Genomic DNA, 19,438 nt, shown 5'->3' with positions numbered 1-19,438 from the left:
CTATGGAGCGAGCGCGAGACAGCCGCTCTCATCGACTGCTGGCTAGACCGCCTAGATAATTTGCGGCGCCAGAAGAGAAACGCCGTAGGCTACGCAGAAATCGCGGAGGCCTTGCGGACCCTCGGCATCGCACAACAGCAGAGGTACAGAGGAGCGTCGCACGTCTGGCTACGGATTTGGCTGCCGCTGGCCCCGACTGCACAATGTTGCCGGACATCACCTTGTTATGGCTGTTAGAGGAACATTTGGCGCCACCTAACACACATGAGGGAAACTTCTCAAGGAGCATTGAAAATGCCCGTGTAGCACCGGATGCTTCAAGCGTGCTCGAAAATCTCGATGCCGATCGAGTTCAATGAGCATCGAAAGTGCCCGTGTGACAGGGGTATAAAACAATGCCTCTGCCACATGAGTGTTTCACAGGCTTTCAAACTGATGGTCTGTTGGCCTGAGTGTTGCTATACAGGCAGCTGAACGGGCATCAAGTCAGCAAAGCAGCCCAGAACAGTGTTTACATGCAGTAGTGCTGTGCACTCTCAAATGGCAGTGTTGTGGTTAGGTGCTGAGGAATGAAGCCACAGCAGTATTATTAGTGAAATTGGAAAAAAAATCCCGGTGCACTTGAAGGGGCTATGACAGGGTCATTCGACATATTGGTAAATTGGTTTTTGAGGAAAGGCAGTTTTGCGCTTCTGGGAATAATATGAAAGTCTGATTCCACTCCTGGAAGTATTAGTACGTGGGGCGCTTTATTTTTAAAAAAAAATGCGATAGAAATCGTGATCGGGAAGCTGTTCCCACTGAGAGTGGCCACCATATTGAACTGCTCATGTGATGTCACAATAGATGGCAGAGTGTCATCTGCAATGCAGGCTACACTGTCAAAGGACATGTCTCCTTCCTTTTGTGCATAAATGAAGTAGTGGTCCTCCCTCATGCGGGAGTGTCATGAACGTGTTACTCTGCTAAAATGATAAACTTAATCTATGTTTCTATTGGCATAGTTAAGGCATGGTTGCACTCGGTGGGCTGGGCGGTATAGGCCTTAGCTGATTGATGCACCAATCTTTCACATTATACCGGTGACGATACCAGCGCAACCAGTGATCGCCTAAAGCCTGCGACCGATGAAACCAACCGGCGGATGGTCACTCGATCTGTCTTCGGCAGACCAGAGGCTGAGTCGGCGCTGCTTGTGGGCAACAAATTTGGAGCCTTTATTTAATGCAAATGGTCACCAAGCATGCTTCTGGATTAAACAATTTAAAATTAAGTACTAGTCATATCGAATAAAGCATGCACATGTAATTAGCGGGAAGTGGAGATCCTCTAATATCCCAATGTTGGAAGTCACATCCTTGACGCTTCTTGCAGCACTGTTACAGTGTGTGAACAAATAAAGCTACAACTGGTGAGAAACAGAAGAGAACATTTTTGGTAATGTGAACTTACCTTGCGTCTCATCCTGTACAAATGAGCAATATACAGCCACTTGTACGCTAGCTTTGTAAACAAACACGCTGGGGTGTACATACTTGCAATTTACGAATCGGTGCATTCCTGCAGGAATCTTGAAGCACTCATTAATTGTATACACGAGTGATTTGCTTAACAAGCACTGAGAAAAGCGAGTGGAACTTCGGGATCCTGTCACTGCCGCACAATCGGCTGTGGGTGAAGTGAAATGGAGACAGCAGTGGCTGTTGGTCAGTGTGGGCAGTGAAGCTTTTGGATCACTTCGGGATCTACCGTGGCAGGACTGGGGTGGCAGCGCCGCGTGCTTTCGTGTGCCGGCCATCATTTCCCATGCTCTGGTAATGGTCACACTGACCATGGTTTTACAAAAGGGCTTTACCAGCCGAAAAAAATTAGTGTGTTTGACTAACATGTGCGCACACACATGCAGCTTCTCGAGCATCGGCACAGAAACAGCCTTATTTGGGATCGTAGGAGGTTTTGAGTTATTATTGCAGGTCAGTTGCCTTGTCTTGAAAGGCACTGCCGTTTTAGGTGATTTGCTGTCGCAGTTTGTAGTGCTCTGGGAATACTAATACCGCTGGTGTTTCAGTCTTCTGCTATGCCGAGTATGAAAGTAATGCACTTTAAACCAGACTGACACAATCTTTAAATCTTTGTAGAAGCTAAAGTTTGGTACTTGCATTAAAATTTGGGAGGGTAATCTTTGTTCACGTTTTTCTACTGTGAACATATCATGCATGAGAGCATGCTTTGGTGCCGCTCGAAACAATGCTAACAACCTTGTACAATGCTCGAGGGCCCTTGAAATCTCGCTAAAGAGTTGCACACTGCTTTGACTCGATAGACTATATACTCAATGGCCATTAAAACTGCCTTTGTAGCAGCACTCAGCGTGAGGTGATAGACTATCAGTTTGAGAGCCTTCGAAATGCCCGTCTGACAGGGATGTAAGATGCCTGTGTCATTGCCACACTGTACCTTGGCCTTATATATGCTGTTTGCTACCTGGAAATTACAAATGCCAGAAAGCAAGCATATTTAAACTACGTGCATAATGGCGTGACTTGCAGTGTGAACTGGTTGTCCTGAAATGTGCCAAATAATTGGTTGGAATATAAAACACAGTAAACTGCGATATAAAATGAGCTGGAGCATTTCCTTGTCTATTCTAACAATCAGGCTGCTCTAAGATGTTCATCCTGAAATACCAGCATGATACACTCACATTATTTTTTTGTGTGTGTGTAGTGTGGTGTCAATGGATCCCAGCAATGTGAGAAATGTTGCTTTATTTCATATGAAGTAGAATTTTCATGTAGATTGCTCAAGAGTTTGGTTTTTGATTTGTAATTTTTCATTTTCATTTATTGGTTTTGTTTGGCCAGTACAGAGACTGCAAACAAGGGAGAGCAAGCTAAAGGCGCCTAGTAGCGCCTGACAGAGGCCTGCCCTCCCCATGTAAAAAACAAAAAAACATAGTGGCACTTGGCAATGGTACAAAGTTTCCATAAGTAACAGAAACTAGAAAAGCAGCGGATATATTGACAACGAAACAGAGATCAGGCATGCATAGAGCTAAGCACAACAAAACTAAGATCAAAACATAACAGACAAAAACTGATTAGGTAAAAACACACCACAACTAGCTATAACAAAAATATTCATGAACAGTTTTCCTAAATCTGACCTCGGACATATTTTGTAGTGACAATTCTGTTAAATATGGATAGGTGTTTAATGTATGAGGAATTATGTGAGTTAGTTTTTGGAACCCATATGAGGAATTATGTGAGTTAGTTTTTGGAACCCATAGTTTGTACGGGATTTTGATGCATGGTATTGAGGGTGCCTAAGACTGTATGATGTTTGGGCAATTAAATATGTGCTCTCGAAAGTCTGCCAGTTTCCTTTCATAAGGTTTCTGATATAAACAGCAAGCTTCTTGTGGTAAGCGGCCGTGATGGTTAGCAGTCTATGGTTGAGGAAGGAAGGACCTGTGCTCTCACTGTAATGTAAGTTATCAATCGCTCGTACAGCTCTTTTTTGTAAAGTAAGTACTTTCACAAGATTGGTTGAGGTAGTTGTTCCCCAGATCAACAAACAATATTGTACATGCGAAAAGACTAGAGAGAAATAAATTTGTAGTTTGAATTTTCGAGGCAGTATTGTGCGAAATTTATTTAGGATACCAACAGAGCGAGCCATTTTAGTGCTAACGTAGTTTACATGATCTGTCCAGAGTAAATGTTCTTCAAAAATGACTCCAAGGAACATTGTAGAGCTGACACGAGTTATAGGAGCTTGCTCGAAGTGAATTTGGAAGTTGTTCGGAACTTCATTATTTTTGGCTCTAAACAGTATGTACTTTGTTTTCCTGACATTAAGTTCTAACCTATTTGATTTTAACCAAACAGACAATTGGGATAACCAACTATTGGAGGCTGCTTGCAAAATATTACTATCTTGCCCTGAAAAAAATACGTTAGTATCGTCTGCATAGATTATAATGTTGTCTGCTGGACGAAGGTTGACGATATCATTAATATATAATAAGAACAATGTTGGTTCTAGAACGGAGCCCTGTGGCACACCAGACACAATCTGACCGATCCCAGATGAAATACCGTTAATGATAGTTGTTTAAGATCGGTTGTCAAGGTAGCTAGCAAATAAGGTTAAAGGAACGCCGCGTATTCCATAACACTGCATTTTTTCAAGCAATATCTTATGGTTAACCGAGTCAAACGCTTTCCTCATATCAAGGAATATGCCAACTGTTAGCAGTTTATTTTCTATGTTTTCAATTAGCTTTTCTTTGATTAAGGCGGCCTCAGTTGTTTTGTTTTTTTGAAATCCGTACTGTTGCTTGGAGATGACATGGTTTTTGTCGAGATATTGAGAATGTTTGCAGGATCCTACAAGAGCGCCGAAAAAAAGGTGCGGCGCTACGAGTTCACTTCAGCCCTAGAAAGCTCGGCAGTTTCTGGTAATTGAAATTCTCATATTTCTTTATTGATGAGAAATTATTTTGCATACTCAACAAGACGTTCATGTGCAATTATTTTTTAGGAAATGAGGGCCACAACGATGTTGTACAGCTGCCGTCACCACGTACGACATGAATTCTCATTTGTTAAGCCGCCGCGGTGGCTCAGTGGTTACGGCGCTCGGCTGCTGACCCGAAAGACGCGGGTTCGATCCCGGCCAAGGCGGTCGAATTTTGATGGAGGCGAAATTCTAGAGGCCCGTGTACTGTGCGATGTCAGTGCACGTTGAAGAACCCCAGGTGGCCGAAATTTCCGGAGCCCTTCACTACGGCGTCCCTCATAGCCTGAGTCGTCTTTGGATGTTAACCGCCTTAAAACTAAAACACCATTTCTCATTTCTATTTAATGTAAGGTCGACATTGTGTTAGTTTTGATTGGGAATTTATGGTAGTATGCTTGCAAAATCTGGGAAAAAAAACTCCACCGTAGCTAATTGCACTTGCAGAGAAATAGAACGTGCTCAGACTTGGCATCAGCTTTTTACATTTGCCATGCTCTCAGATCAGCAGTGAATCTGCCAGTAACCATTTCGTGGCAAACTCTCTTACCCACGTTAACAGTACTGTGAACAGGTTTCTATTCACATGACATATATTCCGCTCTCTGTTTTTGGTTTCGCCATGACAGTTTCTTTTGTGTCCTTAAATGTACCGTATTTTCCGGTGTATAACACGCACCCGCCATATATGCAGGCTGTAATTGAAAAAGTTGCTATATAAGACGCACCCTTATATAAGACGCACCCCAGTTTACCCAGTTGGGCTAGTGAGGATCAATTAAACACGCTTACGCGACCATCACGAAATTCACCGTACTTGTGAGAAATTCTTAAGCAACGCTAAGTGGTCGAAAAAGGCAACACTCACGCCATTCCTGCCCACGTTTTAGAAAAAAGAAAGAAAAACGAAAAAACTCTCCCATATGTCCATAAGAACATTTTATTTCTACTTAAAACCTTGGAAGTCTTCACCTTCGGATGCGCTATCAAAAAGTTCGCCCATTTCTGGTGGCAACACGACTGAAATATTCTCTTCGCATACGTACATGGAGCAAACAAAGTGGGAAAGGGTGGCTAAAATAAGAACGCCGGCTTGTCCTGGCTTGTCTTGACAATGGTGAGAAGCGTGATTGTTGTCATCTTTTGGCATTTCACATTACTTTTGCTTGGGGCCTCCGAAACGGTGTGTTTGTGATCCCGGAAGTCGTCATCCCCGTTGTTTCATGATAAAGTTCACCTAAAAAAAGTTGCGCACGGTGGTCCCCGTATTGAAGTATTAACCGTGTTACAACCGCATCATTGCTAGTGATATTTTTTCGGTAAAAAAAGCTTGAAAATGAACCTGAGTAATTTCTGAACTCTCTAAAAAAAAACGAAAAATTCGCATATAAGACGCACCCTTGTATAGGACGCACCAGCAAGATTTTTGAAAAAAAGCCGCGTCTTATACACCGGAAAATACGGTACCAATGCACCATGCTGGTGCATGAGAAATGTAATTATTGAAGTACTATAGACACATATTTAAAAAATTGAAAACTGATTTTTCAGGAAACAAAGTGGTGCAGTAATTCTCTCGCATTTCGGTGGACATTCATAAGGGAAGGGATAAAGGAGGGAGTGTGAGAAGAAAGGAAGAAAGAGGTGCCGCAGCGCCCTGGGGTAATTTCAGCCGACTGGGGATCTTTAACATGTACTGACATCGCACAGCACACGGGCGCCTTTTTTCGCCTCCATCGAAACGCGCCGCCGCAGTCGGATCACAACGTTCTTTTATGTGTCATAGGTATCTGCATGATGTGACATTGTTTGTCACGTCAACTACTTGTCATGGAGGTGTCGGTTTTGGTGGGTTTTGAATTATGAAGTCTTTGTACAGCCTGTGATTGAAACCAAATTAAAATATCTTTTCGGCCAAAGGAAGTGTTACTATTGCCTGGGGGGCATCTCTATATAACCAGGAATTTGTTTCTGAACTTTGTAATTTTGTGTCTATTGTGTTTTAAGATCACCTGTATGCAAAACAGCCTGGCCATGCAACTGTTCTGTCCCTTCTCCAAAAATATCCTGAAGTAGCATTTCTGCATTCAATTAGGATAGAAATGTGACATTGTGGTTGTACACAGTAGTGTGTTCTGTACTTCCTGGATTGCCATCAATGACACATGTTCATCTTCAGCCCCACTGAATCACGCTGGGGAGAGCGTGAGCGAAAACAGTGCGCCACCCAGCGAGCTGGAGGAGTCGACAGCTGGGACTGTTGATGGTGAGATTTTCACTTTGTTTACTTTTGTGCAAAAAGAGAAATGCAAGTCAAACATGGGGACACAGTGAGAGGAGAGGACAAATGCTGCTTGTCCCGTCTTTTCACTGTGTTCCTTTCTTTTAATTACACTCCTATTTTGTCTAGTATCAAGTGACACGACAAGATGTAGAAGCTAGATCTGCTTTGCCTTATAGAAAAACAGAGCAAATTTTAAATTTCTCATTGTACCTGCTGCTGCCGAGCAGCAGTCAACAGGCCCAGAAAGATCTAGAGAATATACTTATTCAGGAAGATATTTGCATGGAGTTCTCGTCAGTGGCTCTTGCAATGGTGCTAGGAGCACATTTCTAGTTTCAAACTATGTGCTTTGAAAGGGGTCACTCTGAAAATCATCACATGTATTTCTCAAAAACGATTGTATTGAACTGAAGTGGTACTGGAATTTACAACCTAGTACTTCCATTGCTTTCTCCTCTTGTGATTCATAGTGGACTGGTTGTTGTGTGCCCTTCCCAAGAGCTGTATGTTGTGCTTTTGTTGGGTTCTTTTGGATCCTGGCATTTCTGTTGCCTCTCTCTGCCTACATCACCACCAGGAAGCCACTCCTACAAATTGCACTCTACACAGTAGTCCCATGTTCTGTGCATTTGTTTCCTTACCAGCATAATTTGGTCGCTTCCAGAGGCACACAGGTCAGCAAGGCCCATATTGTAATTTTTCATTGTTTTCAAACTATTTTAAAAGTTTATTGGTTGGAAGTGAGTGCAGTGCCTTGGATGCAGCGAAATGTGCTGAAAAAAATTAATTGCAATATCACAAAGCTCCCATAAAGGGTGCTGAAGGAGATAAGCAGCCAATAATAGTGGCATGCTCTGAAGGAGGACCTCTTGCTTAGGAAAGAACTGAACAGCCTAACTGCCTTGTGGAGCACATCAGCTGGCTCCTAGTCTTGTCTTGGCTGCAGCAAAATGGATGCGTGGTAAGAGATAAATGTGACCTTGTTTTATTTCTCAACGGTTTGGCACCTCCTGTGCCTAGCAAGAAACGTTTGGTCCACCTCTTTGTTGCATTTCGCTTGTCAGCTAAGGGCTATGATTCCATAAGGGCTATCTTTGTTGCAGTTTTAATGCATTGATCCCTGCCGGCACTTGCAGTTAGAACAGATGTCTACCTCCAGCATTTTGGCCAATGTGGGTGTTGCCGTAAGCAATACTTTCCAAATGGTGCAATGCTATATTAAAGGGCCACGGACCACCCCAGCTCAGCAGACACTCTCTACCTCTCTTTCAGCGAGCCTCCTCTCCTTCCATTCCCTCCTCGAAATTCTTCTCTCCCGCTCCTCGTCGAGTAGGCTCGGCAAGGCAAAATCACCCCTTCCTTCTCCGACGTAAGCCGGAGGCGTGGTGTCTGTGGAGTGCGTCACGGGGTTACGTCATGGCCCCGCCTTCAATAGAATTCTTTTCTTGGTTTTTGCTGCTGGGGCGCTGTTCGAGGGGAGAGGGGGCGCTGCGGGCTTCCTAACACCCTCTCTGTTTTGCTCTTTGGGTCTCCTCGCGGTGTTTCGCCGCGTTCTCCGCACACTGAACGATCGAGAGGCGCGATCGGCTCGACCACCTAGACTTGTTAGCGAGCGCACCCTTTCATACATCTGTTTGTCATTCCCAGTTAGCGAGCCACCTTTTCATTTTTTTTTTTAGGCCTCCCCACCGTTTCACGAGCGGATGGGCGGAAGTCGTTTCTGTTCGAAACACACGGCGAAGTGCGGACCCGGCAACCGCCCGTTTGCTTTTCTTCATGTGTGTTTGTGTTCTGTGTGTTTGTGTCTTTTCTCCGCTCCGAAGCCCATGTCGTTCATTGGAGTCAGGGAGTACGCAAGATGCATGGAGGATAAGCGGTGTCTGTGCGGAGCGCTCAAGTGGACGAGCGAGGGAAAGGCTCTGCTGCACTACTAATTAAAACCTTGTTTTGGGGGGCTCGCATAGAAGAAAAGAAACTGAGAAGGGAGCGCGCACGCAGAGCGTCTCGTGACGTGATCACGGCGGGGGGGGAGGGGGGGGCGAACCAACTCCCTCAGTTTTACTATTTTTTACTTTTTATGGCAAGGGTTCAAGGCTGTCGCCGCACGCTCCCTCCGCAGTTTTTTTTTTTTTTTCCTTCATGCGGGTTTGGAGGCATGAGCCAGAACAGAAGGCGCTGCGGAAAGCCTTGTGCAGACGACGCGACGCCAAGGCTACGCCCAACCTTCTCCCGTCAGTCAGAACGATGCACCAATGGAGTGCCTTTAGCGAAAGTAGCCACCCTTGACGTCAGCGGGGTGCAGAGTAGTGGGCGGGGCCCGTTTTTGAAGGAAGGAAAGAACGAACGGGCTTTGATTTGAATTTTCGCAGCTTTTCGGGGCGCGCATGGCTCTAGTATTTTGCAGAGGTTATCTTCGATGCCTCATCTATGCAGTGGGCTTGTTTTTCAAAAATGTCCGGACCCTGGTCAGTGGCCCTTTAAGGGCACAGGCCTGCTCTCCTTTCTGGCTTCTATTAGCACATGCTTCTCATGACACTGGAAGAATCCATTTGCGACTAACTGCTGCCATCTCTGCCATGGTGCAATAGCAGTGGAAATGCCCATGAAGCAATGTAAAAATTGGCGAAGCTCATACGAGGGGGTACCCAAAAGAAACCGGACTAAATTTTTTGGTCGGCAAAGCTTCTGTGGTACCGCGTTTTGCCACTAGGAGCGCATAGAACGAACATTCCAGAGTCAGTAAGCCGAGTGCCGTCGTTGAAGGAGGTTAGACTAGTTTAGGCAGAGTTTTAGAGTGACGACTGTTTTGCCTGAACGTCGTTATTGCAATGGCTGATTTTCGTGAACAGCGTGCGCCGGTGAAATTCTGATTTTTGCTTGGAAAAAGTTGAATGGAAACTTGAAATATTAAGAAAGACGTACAAGGACGATGCTATGGGGACAACTCAAGTGTTCCTGAATCGAATCCTGAATCAAAGCAACAATCATGCCAATGGAAAACTTCAAATTCACCTCGCCTCAAGAAAGCTCGTCAGGTGAAACCAAACCTCAAAACAATGCTGATTTGTTTTTTCGACGTGAGAGGAGTCGTCCATTGAGAATTTGTTCCGCAGGGTCAGACAGTTAGCCAGGCTTTCTACTTGGATGTTTTGAAAAGATTGGGCAAGAGTGTGCGGTGGAAGCGGCCAGATTTGTGGCGGTCGGGTGACTGCTTTTTCCATCATGGCAATGCCCCTGCTCACATAGCCCTGTCTCTACGACAATTTTGGACCAAAAATGGCATGACCCCTATTCCTCAACCCTCATACTCTCCCGACCTTGCCCCGTGCTACTTTCTTTGTTTCCTGGAATGAAAAAATAGGTGAATGGAAAGCGTTTCGCTGATGTTGCTGAGGTGGAGAAAAAAACGACGGAGGCGCTGTCAAGCATCACAAAAGATGAATTTAAAAAATGTTTTGAAAAATGGAATGAAAGATTCGACAAGCGTATCATTGCAAGTGGGGAATACTTTGAAGGAGATTTGAAGGTCTTTGCTTAAAATGTGAACAAATAAGTTCAAACAAAAATAAGTCCGGTTTCTTTTGGGTACCCCCTCGTAGACTGAGAAGTCCTTTACACAACAAGGCTGCAGGTTCTGTGCTAGCTATCACACATAGAGCAGCTCCATTTTACCTAGGTGTTTGTCAGTGCATGGTGACATTTATGGCATTTAAATTAGGCTAGCAAGGAATAGAACATGAATTAGAAGTGTCCTGGAGGATAAAAACTGGTGGAAGTTTAGGAGCATAGTACAGAGTGTGTTGCTGCCTACTGTTAGCCTCATACTGTTCTTTATTGTACCTCAGTGTGCAAATGACATTATTGCGCCCAGGTTAACCCTGCTCTCACTGAAATTGTTGATTGCTTCAGTTTCAGCTACCCTGCTGAAGCTGATGCGCCTGGTGCTGGAGGTCCGACAACAGCAGCGCGACTTAATGCAGCGGTTACAAAGGCTGGAGGATCACGTGCTGCTGCGGTCGGACCGGCAGCTGGAGCAGATGACTCGGCCAGTGTCCCCCCTCGCCACCGCCTCCCACCCTTGCACTGCCCGCATTCTCCCCCGAGGAGTTGGACACTGTGGAAGCTGCCGTCCAGGACGACAGCGTGGCTGCTGGACTGGTGATTTAATGTTTCTGATAATTCGTGTCTGGAAAAAATGAATGCCTACTAACGAATTGCATGCATAATGTAATTCCGAGGTTTGTGAAGAAATCTTGAGCTCCAAGAGTATTTGCATGCCGTGCTGTGTGAATAACATGCTCTTCATAGATATAATTCCTACTGTTGTGCTGGAGTGTGCTGTCACAGTGTGTTTTGTTAATGTAAATGTCTTGTTCATGAAAGTTGCTTGCTGATATACACACTGGCTGTTTCAGTGAACATTTTCAGGAATTCCTAAGAATAGGGAGTTCAAAATAGAAGAAATATTTGCAGGTACACACGCACAGTTATGCAGTAAATTATGTCCACCACTGCTGAGAGATCGTTCCTCCAAAAAAAAAAATGTTTTCCCATATCGAACTTGCGCTTCTTTAGGAATTTTTGAGAGTGTTCACTGGAACGCCTGTCGATTCCTTGTGTGGTGAGATTTACTGTTGGAAGCAAAAGTGGTACGCAATGCCCAGCCGGTAGCAGAGCTTGCAAAAACTGCATCACGTGTCGGGACAGCTGTTAGGGGACTCTCTTTATCTGCTCTTTGGCTCCTATCAATTTGTTGGGCTCAGTAGCAGTGCTGAACATGTGGTGCTCGCAATATTGCTTACGGCAAGTGCCAGTTGTCACATCATGTTTCAGCCACGCAATGCAAAGAAAATGCCACCTGCGAGACTGCTGTCGCATCAGAGCGTTTTGGCGAGAAGGAGCGCTAAACAGCAAACCAAGCTACTGATGCTGGTTCTGTGTGAAGCATTGCACCTGTCACATCTTGTAGTAGCTTGGTATTTGGCGGTGCAGTCACAGGCTTTTTTGGGGCAGTTGCTCTCAGATGGTGTCACTCAATGTCATTCGATGTAGTTTTCCAGAGCTCTGCCGGTGGCCGGTCGTTGCATAACAGACTTGGTTCCAACAAATTTTTTTCTCAGTCACATATTTCTGTGATTACATTATTGTTTTACATAGATCAACAGCAAAAAAAAATCCCCTATGCTTTTGTTGCCTGTGGCTGCCTTTCTTCGTATGTGTCTCATAACGAGCCCCTCATTTTCCTTACATTTGTCATTTATTGTTGTGCTGTTTTAATTTAGTTCAGCAGTGGACTTTGTAGCTAACATTAAGGATGTTGTAAGGTCTGTTTTACAGGAAGCTGAGCTTTCGGTTAATATACTGTTGCATGAACTGCTGTGAACACAGCTGGAAGTTGGTCCTCTCTCAGCGCGTCTTTAATTTCGGCTAGGTTTCCCAAATAATGGGGCAGCTTTAACCCACCTCTTCCCTGTCTTTTGCTCACATTATGCACATTTCATTACTTAATCTGCTGCCAAAAACAAGCAACATCGTTTAATTAAATGTGGTTGCTAAGCACGCAGCTTTACTCAGGTGCTTGGGGATTTAAATAAGCGCCCTTTGTATAGCATTAATTAGACTGCTCAATTTCAGGGTAGTGAGCCCCGCCATGGTGGCTCAGTGGTTAGGGCACTCGACTGCTGAACCCAAAGACTCAGGTTCAAACCCAGCCGTGATGGCCAGTTTTCCATGGAGGCGAAAAGCAAGGCGCCCGTGTGCAGTGTGATGTCAGTGGCGCATGTTAAAGACCCCACGTGGTCGAAACTTCCGGAGCCATCCACTATGGTGTCCCTCATCATAGCCTGAGTCACTTTGGAACTTTAAGTTCTACAAACCAAATCAATTTTAGCGTAACGGCTGTGCAGAGAAAACACATCCAGCACATAGATATCTGCAAAAAGCATTATAGTTATAATATAATAATGTCCAAGATGCAAAGCATAATGGGTAGGAGTTGGCCACCTTTGCTTAATCGCTAAAGTTTCCCTGCTCTTAGTAAACTGGGAAAAAAAAGAATGTCCATATTGGTGGCGGTGCTTTCTGCTGGTAGCAACTAGTCAAGCTATTGTATCATACAGAAATTATGCATTATGATTGTAGGTACTCGCATGGGCTGTTGACAGGTAGTCACACAATTGTCTTAGCTATTTGATTCTGCTAAACTAAATGAAATTATAATTGATGTTTGTGCCTAATAGCTTGTGCACCTGTGGTGTTTCTTTTCAGCGAAAGCAGCTGGTCTGCCTGGGGGGCAAGGGCCTGAGGGAGGTGGGCTCCAACATAATGACCGCCATCATGGGGGTGGCTGTACAGAGGATGTACAGCCTCCATGGCCGCAAGGGCAAGTGGTCATTTATTGCCCTGAAGTTATGCAAGGTGGCAACAGGTATGTTGTTGCAGTAGCTTTTAACTGAATTTTAAAAGATGAGTGGAAGAACATGCACCAGGTTCTGCTGCGCTTTGTTTTCTTTTCTTCTTTTCAGTTGATACTTTACCAGTTTTCTTTTTCATTACAGGTGAATATTTTGTTACTGTTTTTATGGGGGTAGTCATTTGCAGTTTTCTTCCATGTGCATCTGAAGATATATGAGTCAGCAGATGCCTTTCAAAGAAAGCCCTCCCATCAGTCACATCCATCTCTTGTCATGGATCGTAGTCGTGCCTTGTATCTGCCAGCCATTTGTGCTCCCATATGTTAGTAGTGCAAAGTGGTCGACCGTGATGTCGCAGCAGCTTTATACAGTTGGTTAGAAGAGCTTTCAGGTGGATTTTCTCCTCAAGTTGTATTTGGATACTGTAGTCCTTTCATTCTGGCACGCACTTTGAGTTTACATGTACTTGTGGCCTTTTCTGTTTTCTCTGTTGCTGAAATAATCTTGATTTCTGTTAACGAGCAAACTTTTTCTGCTGGCCTAAAATGAACGCTTATCTTATGCAGATGCCATCTGTGAGAAGACGGGGGCGGATGTGGTGGAAGCGCAGGGGTTTATTAGGAAGTGGTTGCCAGGTTCGGTGGACCGTGGCGGCGGACGCAAAAGGCGTTTTGCCGAAGCGTTTCTGCCAAGTACCGCTGCCGGCCTGGCAACCACTGCGAGCCCCTGTGCTTCAGCCCCCAGCACAGTGCCCTCCCTTCCCCAAGCGGCCCCCACCTCCCAGAAATCCTCCTCCTGCGCGGCCCTGGCTCCTTCCCAAGGTCCCGCCTCCTGCGCGGCCCTCGCTGCCTCGCAGGACTCGCGCAACCGCGCGTCCCCAGCCACGGTGCCTAATTATTTAATAAATTGTTTCTCAGTTGGATTCTTTCGTTGCCTCATTTTGTTGTGCATGTGTATAGAAGAGATGATTGCAGCTTTGCAATGCCAAAACCCATGGCTTTCCCAATGCGAACATTAACTGGAATGTGAATATTCGCTGAACTGGAAATGCAATGGCATAAACTTCGGGCAAGCGTTAGCAGAAAGGCTGAACAGTGGCCTAATTGTGGTATGTCAAGCTGGTGTTGGTAGAGCGGCTGAACAGTGGTCTGATAGTGGCATGAATGTCGGTTCAGTGTTGGTAGAGCGGCTGAAAGTGGGTACAATAGCGGCGTGAATGTCGGTTCAGTGTTGGTAGAGCGGCTGAACAGTGGTCTGAGAGTGGCATGAATGTCGGTTCAGTGTTGGTAGAGCGGCTGAACAGTGGTCTGAGAGTGGCATGAATGTCGGTTCAGTGTTGGTAGAGCGGCTGAACAGTGGTCTGAGAGTGGCATGAATGTCGGTTCAGTGTTGGCAGAGCGGCTGAACAGTGGTCTGATAGTGGCATGAATGTCGGTTCAGTGTTGGTCCGAACATCAGGCCAAGGTTGGAAAAAGTAACTTTTTGCCCCAATGCCGACGTCGGTACGACTTTCGAGCCGGTTTTGACCAGCATTATGCCAGCGTCGGTCCATTGTTGGTGTGCTGCTTGGGGTTTCGTAATTTTGTAGTTTTGGAGTTTTGGAGTTTTGGAGTTTCAGAGTTTTGGAGTTTTGGTGTTTTGGATTTTCGGAGTTTCGGAGATTTGGATTTTTGGATTTTTGGAGTTTTGGAGTTTTTGAGTTTTGGAGTTTTGGATTTTTGCACTTTTGGAGTTTTGGAGTTTCGGAGTTTTGGAGGTATCGATTTTTGGAGATTCGGGGTTTTGTTGTTCCAGAATTTTGTAGTTTTGTAGTTTTGGAGTTTTAGAAGTTTGGATTTTGGAGGTATGGAATTTTGGAGTTTTCGGAGTTTTGGAGATTCGGTGTTGTGGAGTTTTGGAGATTTTGGAGGTTCGGAGTTTTGGAGTTTCCGAGTTTCAGAATTTTGGAGTTTTGGATTTTTGCAGTTTTGGAGTTTTCGAGTTTTGGATTTTTGGAGTTTTGGATTTTTGGAGTTTTGGATTTTTGGATTTTTGGAGTTTTGGACTTTCGGAGTTTCGGATTATTGGACATTTGGAGTTTTAGAGCTTTGGAGTTTTGGAGTTCTGTTTTTTGGAGTTTCGGAGTTTTGGAGTTTCAGAGTTTTGGAGATTCGGGGTTGCGGAGTTTCGGAATTTGTGAGTTTCGGAGTTTTGGAGTTTCAGAGTTTTGGAGTTTCGGATTTGTGGAGTTTTGGAGTTTTTAAGTTTTCGATTTTTGGAGTTTTGCATTTTTGGAGTTTTGGATTTTTAAAGCATTGGAGTTTTGGTGTTTTGGATTTTTGGAGGTTTTGAGTTTTGAGGGGTTGTGGAGTTTTGGAGGTTCGGAGTTTTGGAGTTTCCGAGTTTTGGAGTTTCCGAGTTTCGGAATTTTGGAGTTTTGGATTTTTGGAGATTTGGAGTTTTGGAGTTTTAGAGCTTTGGAGTTTTGGAGTTTTGGAGTTCCAGATTTTCGGAGTTTCGGAGTTTAGGAGTTTCGGAATTTTGGAGTTTCGGAGTTCTCGAGTTTTGCAGTTTCGGAGTTTTGGAGTTTCGAATTTTAAGTTTTGGATTTTTGGAGTTTTGGATGTTTGGAGTTTTGGACTTTCGGAGTTTCGGATTATTGGACGTCTGGAGTTTTAGAGCTTTGGAGTTTTGGAGTTCTGGATTTTTGCAGTTTTGGAGTTTCGTAATTTTGTAGTTTTGGAGTTTTGGAGTTTTGGAGTTTCAGAGTTTTGGAGTTTTGTTGTTCTGGATTTTCGGAGTTTCGGAGTTTTGGAGTTTTGGAGTTTTGGATTTTTGGAGTTTTGGAGTTTTTGAGTTTTGGAGTTTTGGATTTTTGCACTTTTGGAGTTTTGGAGTTTCGGAGTTTTGGAGGTATGGATTTTTGGAGATTCGGGGTTTTGTTGTTCCAGAATTTTGTAGTTTTGTAGTTTTGGAGGTTTAGTAGTTTGGATTTTGGAGGTATGGAATTTTGGAGTTTTTGGAGTTTTGGAGATTCGGTGTTGTGGAGTTTTGGAGATTTTGGAGGTTCGGAGTTTTGGAGTTTCCGAGTTTTGGAGTTTCCGAGTTTCGGAATTTTGGAGTTTTGGATTTTTGCAGTTTTGGAGTTTTCGAGTTTTGGATTTTTGGAGTTTTGGATTTTTGGAGTCTTGGATTTTTGGAGTTTTGGACTTTCGGAGTTTCGTATTATTGGACTTTTGGAGTTTTAGAGCTTTGGAGTTTTGGATTTTTGCACTTTTGGAGTTTTGGAGTTCCGGATTTTCGGAGTTTCGGAGTTTAGGAGTTTCGGAATTTCGGAGTTTCGGAGTTCTCGAGTTTTGCAGTTTCGGAGTTTTGGAGATTCGGGGTTGTGGAGTTTTGGAGATTTTGGAGGTTCGGAGTTTTGGAGTTTCCGAGTTTTGGAGTTTCCGAGTTTCGGAATTTTTGGAGCTTCGGATTTTTCGATTTTTGGAGTTTTTAAGTTTTCGATTTTTGGAGTTTTGGATATTTGGAGTTTTGGATTTTTGGAGCATTGGAGTTTTTGTGTTTTGCATTTTTGGAGCTTTGGATTTTCAGAGTTGCAGATTATTGGAGTTTTGGAGTTTCGGAGTTTTGGAGTTTTTGATTTTTGGACTTTCGGGGTTTCGGAGTTTTGGAGTTTTCGAGTTTCGCAGTTTTGGAGTTTCGGAGTTTTGGAGTTTTGGAGCTTTGGAGTTTTGGAGTTTCAGAGTTTTGGAGTTTTGGTGTTCTGGATTTTCGGAGTTTCGGAGTTTTGGAGTTTTGGAGTTTTGGATTTTTGGAGTTTTGGAGTTTTTGAGTTTTGGAGTTTTGGATTTTTGCACTTTTGGAGTTTTGGAGTTTCGGAGTTTTGGAGGTATGGATTTTTGGAGATTCGGGGTTTTGTTGTTCCAGAATTTTGTAGTTTTGTAGTTTTGGAGGTTTAGTAGTTTGGATTTTGGAGGTATGGAATTTTGGAGTTTTTGGAGTTTTGGAGATTCAATGTTGTGGAGTTTTGGAGATTTTGGAGGTTCGGAGTTTTGGAGTTTCCGAGTTTTGGAGTTTCCGAGTTTCGGAATTTTGGAGTTTTGGATTTTTGCAGTTTTGGAGTTTTCGAGTTTTGGATTTTTGGAGTTTTGGATTTTTGGAGTCTTGGATTTTTGGAGTTTTGGACTTTCGGAGTTTCGTATTATTGGACTTTTGGAGTTTTAGAGCTTTGGAGTTTTGGATTATTGCACTTTTGGAGTTTTGGAGTTCCGGATTTTCGGAGTTTCGGAGTTTAGGAGTTTCGGAATTTCGGAGTTTCGGAGTTCTCGAGTTTTGCAGTTTCGGAGTTTTGGAGATTCGGGGTTGTGGAGTTTTGGAGATTTTGGAGGTTCGGAGTTTTGGAGTTTCCGAGTTTTGGAGTTTCCGAGTTTCGGAATTTTTGGAGCTTCGGATTTTTCGATTTTTGGAGTTTTTAAGTTTTCGATTTTTGGAGTTTTGGATATTTCGAGTTTTGGATTTTTGGAGCATTGGAGTTTTTGTGTTTTGCATTTTTGGAGCTTTGGATTTTCAGAGTTGCAGATTATTGGAGTTTTGGAGTTTCGGAGTTTTGGAGTTTTTGATTTTTGGACTTTCGGGGTTTCGGAGTTTTGGAGTTTTCGAGTTTCGCAGTTTTGGAGTTTCGGAGTTTTGGAGTTTTGGAGCTTTGGAGTTTTGGAGTTTCGGAGTTTTGGAGGTTCAGGTTTGTGGATTTTCGGAATTTTTGAGTTTTGGAGTTCCGGAGTTTTGGAGTTTTGGAGGTATGGATTTTTGGAGATTCAGAATTTTGGAGTTCCAGAATTTTGTAGTTTTGGAGTTTTGGAGTTTCCGAGTTTCGGTGTTTTGGAGTTTCGGAGTTTTTTAGTTTGGGAGTTGCGCCGTATGGAGAATCGGGGTTGTGGAGTTCCGGATTTTTGGATTTTCGGATTATTGAATTTTCAGAGTTTCGGATTTTTGGAGTTTTAGAGTTTCGGACTATTGCAGTTTCGGAGTTTTGGAAATTCGGGGTTTTGGAGTTTCCGAATTCTGTAGTTTTGGAATTTTGGAGGTATTGATTGTTGGAGTTTCGGAGTTTTGGAGTTTCGGAGTTTCGGAATTTCGGAGTTCTGGAGTTTCGGAGTTTCGGAGTTTTGGAGTTTTGCAGTTTCGGAGTTTTGGAGTTTTGGAGTTTCGGAATGTCGAAGTTTTGGAGTTTCGGAGTTTTTGAGGTTCAGGGTTGTGGAGTTTCGGAATTTGAGTTTTGGAGTTTCGGATTTTTAAATTTTTGGAGATTCAGGGTTTTGTTGTTCCAGAATTTTGCAGTTTTGGAGTTTTGGAGTTTCGGAGTTTTGGAGTTTCGGAGTTTCAAGTTTTGTAGTTTTGGAGGTTCAGAGTTTTGGAGTTTCAGAGTTTTGGAGTTTCGGAGTTTTGGAGCTTTGGAGTTTCGGATTTGTGGAGTTTTGGAGTTTTTAAGTTTTCGATTTTTGGAGTTTTGGATTTTTAAAGCATTGGAGTTTTGGTGTTTTGGATTTTTGGAGGTTTTGAGTTTGGAGGGGTTGTGGAGTTTTGGAGGTTCGGAGTTTTGGAGTTTCCGAGTTTTGGAGTTTCCGAGTTTCGGAATTTTGGAGTTTTGGATTTTTGGAGTTTTGGATTTTTGGAGTTTTGGATTGTTTGAGTTTTGGACTTTCGGAGTTTCGGATTATTGGACATTTGGAGTTTTACAGCTTTGGAGTTTTGGAGTTCTGGATTTTTGGAGTTTCGGAGTTTTGGAGTTTCAGAGTTTTGGAGATTCGGAGTTGCGGAGTTTCGGAGTTTGTGAGTTTCGGAGTTTTGGAGTTGCAGAGTTTTGGAGTTTCGGAGTTTTGGAGTTTCGGATTTGTGGAGTTTTCGATTTTTGGAGTTTTGGATTTTTGGAGTTTTGGATTTTTAAAGCATTGGAGTTTTGGTGTTTTGGATTTTTGGAGGTTTTGAGTTTTGAGGGGTTGTGGAGTTTTGGAGGTTCGGAGTTTTGGAGTTTCCGAGTTTCGGAGTTTCCGAGTTTCGGAATTTTGGAGTTTTGGATTTTTGGAGTGTTGGAGTTTTGGAGTTTTAGAGCTTTGGAGATTTTGGAGGTTCGGAGTTTTGGAGCTTCCGAGTTTCGGAATTTTGGAGTTTTGGATTTTTGCAGTTTTGGAGTTTTGGAGTTTTCGATTTTTGGAGTTTTGGATTTTTGGAGTTTTGG

General features: G+C 43.7%; 1 protein-coding gene across 5 annotated transcripts; it reads left to right on the top strand.

Moving 5' to 3' along the window:
• The first annotated feature begins 399 nt into the window (after positions 1-399).
• Positions 400-14,143, top strand: LOC149324924 (uncharacterized). Of its 5 annotated transcripts, none has more exons than XM_089565190.1 (7): positions 400-4,465; positions 4,549-4,590; positions 6,704-6,790; positions 10,718-10,966; positions 13,076-13,235; positions 13,788-13,819; positions 13,953-14,143. In XM_089565190.1, the coding sequence occupies exons 1-6, from the start codon at positions 4,357-4,359 to the stop codon at positions 13,798-13,800; spliced, it is 660 nt and encodes a 219-aa protein (XP_089421316.1). In that variant the 5' UTR covers positions 400-4,356; the 3' UTR covers positions 13,801-13,819; positions 13,953-14,143. The 5 variants fall into 5 exon arrangements, with proteins under 5 accessions (XP_089421316.1, XP_089421319.1, XP_089421318.1 ...); XM_089565193.1 differs by having other exon boundaries at positions 13,076-13,190; positions 13,953-14,025; XM_089565192.1 differs by lacking the exon at positions 13,953-14,143 and having other exon boundaries at positions 13,076-13,190; positions 13,788-13,876.
• Positions 14,144-19,438: the final 5,295 nt, after the last annotated feature.

Source organism: Amblyomma mixtum, unplaced genomic scaffold (assembly GCF_055824585.1).
Source record: "Amblyomma mixtum isolate Tamu unplaced genomic scaffold, ASM5582458v1 scaffold_12, whole genome shotgun sequence".
Lineage (NCBI taxonomy): Eukaryota > Metazoa > Arthropoda > Arachnida > Ixodida > Ixodidae > Amblyomma > Amblyomma mixtum.
Note: the sequence above shows the minus strand (reverse complement) of the source record. Positions and strands in the feature narration are given on the sequence as shown.